General features: G+C 45.8%; 1 protein-coding gene across 7 annotated transcripts in view; it reads left to right on the plus strand.

Moving 5' to 3' along the window:
- The window catches only part of IDS (iduronate 2-sulfatase), a 45,440-nt gene extending 40,827 nt beyond the window's left edge, over nucleotides 1–4,613 (plus strand). For all 7 annotated transcript variants that reach the window (XM_048865008.2, XM_048865011.2, XM_075132554.1 and 4 more), the window contains 4 exons: nucleotides 231–401; nucleotides 1,071–1,197; nucleotides 2,692–2,865; nucleotides 3,999–4,613. In XM_048865008.2, the coding sequence (XP_048720965.1) occupies nucleotides 231–401; nucleotides 1,071–1,197; nucleotides 2,692–2,865; nucleotides 3,999–4,492 (966 nt within the window). In that variant the 3' untranslated portion in view covers nucleotides 4,493–4,613. The remainder of the gene's footprint in view (nucleotides 1–230; nucleotides 402–1,070; nucleotides 1,198–2,691; nucleotides 2,866–3,998) is intronic.
- Nucleotides 4,614–6,000: the final 1,387 nt, after the last annotated feature.

Here is a 6,000-nt window from a genome sequence, read left to right on the forward strand (position 1 = left end):
GGACACTTGGTTATGGAAACCATAGGGAAAGTAGGATTGACACACAACATTTCAGTAATCCTGAGAACATTACATGACAGCAGTACAGTCTGTACCGTAAACACCTGAGTTGCTGTTTGAAGTTTCAAGGTGTCCTTCACAGAAAATGGATAAGAAATCCTACTTTATAACTGCAAACCTTAGTCTTGCTGTACCGAAATCTTAATATGTGTTTGTGTTGTATCGTGAAGGAATTTCTCAAGCTGTACCCGCTGGAAAACATCACCCTAGCCCCAGACCCTCGGGTACCTGAAGAACTGCCTGCTGTCGCATACAACCCCTGGATGGATATCCGACAAAGGGAGGACGTCCAGGCGTTAAACGTCAGCTTCCCTTATGGACCAATTCCAGAAGACTTCCAGGTAAGCAGCCTAAGTGTTGCTTTGAAATCAGACTTCCCTAGATCACAGTTAAGTGCAAGGTAGCACAAGACTGCTGTTATTAATGTTTCAAAGCGCGGCCAGCACTTGACACCCTGGGGAGCTCGCATGCCCTGCCTCACAGCTACCAGGCCAGCCTTTGTTGTAACTGAGTCGTGAGTTGGGTCAGACTAGCAGGGGGTAGGCTGAGGGTGAGTGTGCATGACCGCGTGTAATATTCCTGCTCCCACTCTTGTTTCTGGGCTGCGAGTGCTGCAGGGGAGGTGTGTTCAGACCCTAACAAGAATGTTGGCACCATCCCAGAGCAATCCATCTGCCTTTACTAGCCCTTCCTCTTTAAGGACCTCGGTTAGCCTTCCTTCTGGGAAGACGCTGACTCCCGTGGGGCATTGCCGGGGCAACAGAGTGCTAGCTGGGGCTCCTAAAGGACAGCATTGACTGGCTCAGAGCTTCTTGCTTGAAAGAGCTTGTAGGAAATATTTGGAATTTCCTAGTTGTTCCCTCTGTTAAATTTAACTTGAGGCATGAATTATGTGCAGACAGTTGAAAATAAAGCTTTACAGTGAAAATGCTGCAAGCCCTTTTATTAGAGCAGAGCTAGCAAGTGTCCGTGCAATTGCAATGACTCTCCCTTTTTGGAAAAACTTGCAGCGGCAGATTCGTCAGAGCTATTTTGCAGCAGTTTCTTACCTGGATACACAGGTTGGCCTGCTGCTGAATGCCTTGGATGATGTTGGGCTCTCGAATAACACAATTGTGATGTTTACTGCTGACCATGGTAAGCATTCAAATACTTCCGTGGCTATATGCAAACAACTCTCTTGTGTAAGTTAATCCTGCCACATAAATCCCTTTCACGTTTGCCCTATGCAGTTATGCCTTATGTACCTGGCTTGTTGGCCTCTAACATCTAACACATGCTTCCACGGTTGCAGAACTTATTTGTCCCTGCAGTCAGTTCTCTCCCTAATCATGCGGAGGGTTTGCTGTTGAGTGGTGAACCCTTCCACAGTTTAGTAGCCTGAACTTGCAGCAGTCTCAGCTCTTTGTGCCCCAGGGAGTGACTCTGGCTGGAAGAGTGCTGCCCTGGAGTAGCTCTCCCATCACACTTCGTAAAACCCCACCTGCTGAAGTGGGCAGCAGACTTCCTCATTAACTGATCAAATGCAATTTCTTTCACCTGTGCTTGCAGTTGCGAAATGTCTAAACCAACAACTTGGCAGTACAGCTACAATCCATGTGGCAGGGATCTGGCGCTCTCTAACGGATAGCGCTATGAATGCCACTTTAATTCAGGATGGGGCGGGGAATGCCTCAAATATTTAGGGAGATTGAGAGCTACTTAACTTTGTTCGAAACTTGCCACTACACCGCTCTAGGCAAGATGACCTATTCTAGGGCCCTTCCTTAGGAGAATACTTTAGCTTGCTTAACTAGTTAATGAGTTACAGAATAGAAGCATTAATAGTGTTTTTTGTATTAAAATCACTGGATTAGATATGCTTTCTTATATGCAGATGTGACTTGTGGTCATTCTTGTGTAGATTCAGTTCTTCTTTTTCCCTTGCCCTGTGTCACTAAACTGAGCTATAGTTCCAGGACCTCAGTTTGCTGAGCGATCACAAAATAGTATACCTCAAAATGCTGAACATTGATGTTGGTTCTTTTTTAGAGCCTGCTTCCCTTTCCCCATCAGGAAAGAGGGGCGCGGATGGCTCCTGTGCCATCTTAGAGGATTGGCGCATTGTTGGGCAAGATTCCAAAGAGTTTTGATCTCACCTTGTTTCCTTAGGGATGATTTGACAACCTGGCTCCAAGGGATGCTCAGTGACAGAGTAACATAGAGCTGGCAGCTATGTAAATATTATGTGAATGCTTCAAGGAACTGATCTGGAGATGCATATGTGCAAAATGACATACCCCAATTTCTCCTTCATGTTGCATTTTTAAGGCTTGAATGCTGGCTCTAATTGGGAAACGGGGGGAAGAGAGGAAGGAGTAGCTGCTAGTTGGTGAAAGAGCATCATGTTGCAAGATTTTGTTGGTTCTTTAAACAACTTCCACTTTAGAGAACTCTCTCAGTACGGTTAAACACCGATTGATATTTACTAGCTAAAATAAACTTAATAACTGAATAGTGCTTCAAGGACCATAGGTCTGGGGTCACTGCTGTTGGGAGTAGATGAATCTGGCGGCTTGGCTGTTCATAACAGAAATGATCACTAAGCTAGTAATCTAGTATTTTCTTTAAATGATGTTTTGTATCCTCTAGGATGGTCTCTGGGTGAACACGGAGAATGGGCGAAATACAGCAATTTTGATGTCGCTACCCGAGTGCCACTGATGTTCTATGTACCAGGGAAGACGTCTTCCTTTGCTCGTCCAGGAGAGAGAATCTTCCCCTACCTTGACCCCTTCACCCATATATCGGACTCTGTAGCGGCAGGTACATTTTCATAAGCATTATCATAAGTTGCATAAGCATGTGCAATTGCAATCCCATATCTTAACCCAACGATTATGCTTGCCATCGGCATACAGGTCAGTGGAATTGAAGCTTCTTAGGAGCAGCTTCCTTTTGCTACCGGGGGCTAAGCCTAAGTGCTGGTGCCCTGGGGTTAAAGGGTTTGCCCAGATTTCCAACCTGCGGTCCTGTACGGTATCGGACACACAGAGGTTGATGTCTATTCTCTCTCAGCTCAGTGATTAGGAAAGTCTGTGCAATCGTCAGTCCTCAGTGTGCCCTAAGTTCAGCATGTCCATGCTTTGTCGCCTACATACAGGAGGATGTATTGACAATATATGTCTGCAGCGGAAACCAATTTGGTACTTCTGTTTCCAAGTGTAGGACTGAGAGAGCAGTGGGAGTTGCTGCTCAAAATGTGTTTGCCCTGCAGATTTAAATAAAGCTTGTACAAATCTCTTCCATCTAGTGTTTGGTTCTGGCTAGTGCCGTCAGTCTCAGTCTTTGTGGCCGTGGTGCTCATGCAGAGCAAGACTTCAAATCATCTGTGAATACAAGCGCTTGCTTCAGCTAGATCTTCGTTAATGGAAATAGCTACAGGGCTGCATTAACTAAATGGAAGCTTTATTTTTATGTTGGTTAGAGGCCTAAAGGAAACCTTTGATAGTGGCTTGCGCTGTCATTGCAGCAGCAATTGGTGAACGCTTGCCTTGCAGTTGTGCTGATGTACACAGTGAGGGCACCCAAAAGCAGTGTTTTGGCAGAACTTGCCACAATCAAGCAATTAACATGATGATTTCTTTATCTTTTTTGAAGAGCTCCTCCTCAAAGGAGCAGATAGTACTTCTCAAGGCACTGATTAGAACATCTGAGGAATAGAAGAGGGAAAAACTAGTATTCTCCTCCTGGTGTTAAGTTTGGTATAAACACCTACATGGACAGGTATCCTCCGAACTACAAGCCACACCTTCTTAAATGGCTCCAGCGTTGTTGCCCTATGAACTAAATGCAAAGTGCAACTGGTAAAGAGCCCCTCTGGTTACGCGTCTAAAAAGATCCGCCTGTATCTCGTGAGCCATGCTATTCTCTAACTTGTATTTTGACGCTTTTTCTAGGAAAAACCAAAAAAATGGTTGAACTTGTATCTCTCTTCTCAACGCTCGCGGAACTTGCAGGCCTGTGGGTTCCTCCCGTGTGCCCTGAGCCTTCATTTCATGTTGCGCTCTGCACCCAGGGGCCTAGTATTGTCCAGTATTTTAACTCCACTGAAGAAGAGGATGACTATGACAATGACTATGACACTGAAGATGACCATGAGGAGCCTATAGCTTTCAGCCAGTATCCACGACCTGCAGACATTCCTGAATGGGACTCTGATAAACCAGAGCTGAAAGACATAAAAATAATGGGGTATTCCATGCGTACCGTTGACTATCGCTATACTTTGTGGGTTGGGTTTAATCCCAGTAACTTTAGTGCTAATTTGCAGGATGTCCATGCAGGAGAGCTGTACATGGTAGGAAGTGATCCCAGTGAGGATCATAACATATATAACAGTACTCTGCATGGGAATCTTGTCAAAAAGTTTCTTAGGTTCTTGAGGTGTTAGGTCTGGGGATGCTCCCTGTGTGTGCACTCTTGTTGCTGAAGTAATATGACGTTTTCCTTTTTGTATAAACTTTGTTGTACACAAAGCACCTGGCTGAATTAAAATCCTGTTTATACAAAAATAGTAGCTTCTTTCATCTTGGTTTCGTCTTGTTACAATGCACTGGGGGCTTTCACCTGGCAGATTTTAGATGAGTTGGAGCAACAAATAGCTTCCATGTGCATGCTTCTTAAAGGGCTGTGCAAAGGTGGACAAGTATATACTCAGGTACTTACATGGTCCCCAACACTGCAGTATCGGATAGCTTCCGCAATGAAAAGGAAAAGCGTACTCCCTCTGCCGGATGGGGTAGCTTGAAAGGTAGCAGAGTGTATAACTTGCTTGTGTATATGCCAGTCTGCGGAGAGCGTATCCTGTAAAACCTAAGTCAAAAATAGGTTTTGCAAGTAGTCTTGCCATTTTACTTACGGGGACACTGAAGTGTAGATGTGACGGGGTGTGCCAGGCCCTTGGAGGCACCCTGCTGGAGGCCTTGTGGTCCTACCACACCCCGCCCCAGAAAAGGAGCAGTGAAGGTGAGTCCTCCAGCTTGCCTAAAAAGTGAAGCAGCCATTCAGAGTGCAGCAGACCGAATTAAAAGGAGCTGCAGGGTTTGAGCAGGGCTGGGACTAGAAGGGCTAGGACAGAGGTATTCTCCAGGCAGGGAGGCCTGTTAGAGACCCTATGCAAACAGGGAACCCATCGACTATAACCATACAGTAACAGGTGAAGAGGATGGGACTGGGAAGCAGTCCAGTGAATGTAGCAGCAGCAGCTATTAAAGAAAGCAGCAGGTGGCTGCTACTTGTAGGGTCCCTGGGTTGGGACCCGGAGTTGTGGGCAGGCCCGGGTTCCCCCACCGGCCACTTGTGAAGTGGCCAAAGCTCTGAGAAGGGGACAAGTTTTGTTCTGGAGCTCAGAAAAGGGGCTAGAGTTTTAAACAGGCCCAGAGACTGGGCAGAAGATCCCAGAGAAGACCATCATTTGTTGGACTGTGTTACCCTGGCAGGGGTTCCTTCATATGTTTACACTATGCATAGCTTATCTGGAGAGTTGAGCCACTGAAGACCCACCTGATGAGGGCAACTGCCTATAGGGGGCACCATGAACAGAGAAAGCGAGAGGGCAGGTTTGCGCAACACCCCCGACAGGAGGTGCTCGTGAGAGATGAGTGTGCACCATCGTAACAGGTTAAGTGGCTTACCCAAGGACACAGTGGCAGTTGGGAGTTATGGGGTCTGATCCCACCAACTAAAAGGGGCAGTCAAGTGTATTTCACTCCAATTTAGCTTTTTTTAAAAGTAAACCTCTTTAATTTGCCTCTGTTAGCTATTTGAATTTCAAAACGTCTCCTTTTGAAAAAAGTTCATGAGACGTTTTAATGTAGTCTGGCTTGTTCCTTTTGTCCCTTTATAATATTTTGTTTCCTGGCAATATGAGTGTGTTTGTACACTGCTTTATATGAAGAG

This window comes from Caretta caretta, chromosome 9, assembly GCF_965140235.1.
Source record: "Caretta caretta isolate rCarCar2 chromosome 9, rCarCar1.hap1, whole genome shotgun sequence".
Lineage (NCBI taxonomy): Eukaryota > Metazoa > Chordata > Testudines > Cheloniidae > Caretta > Caretta caretta.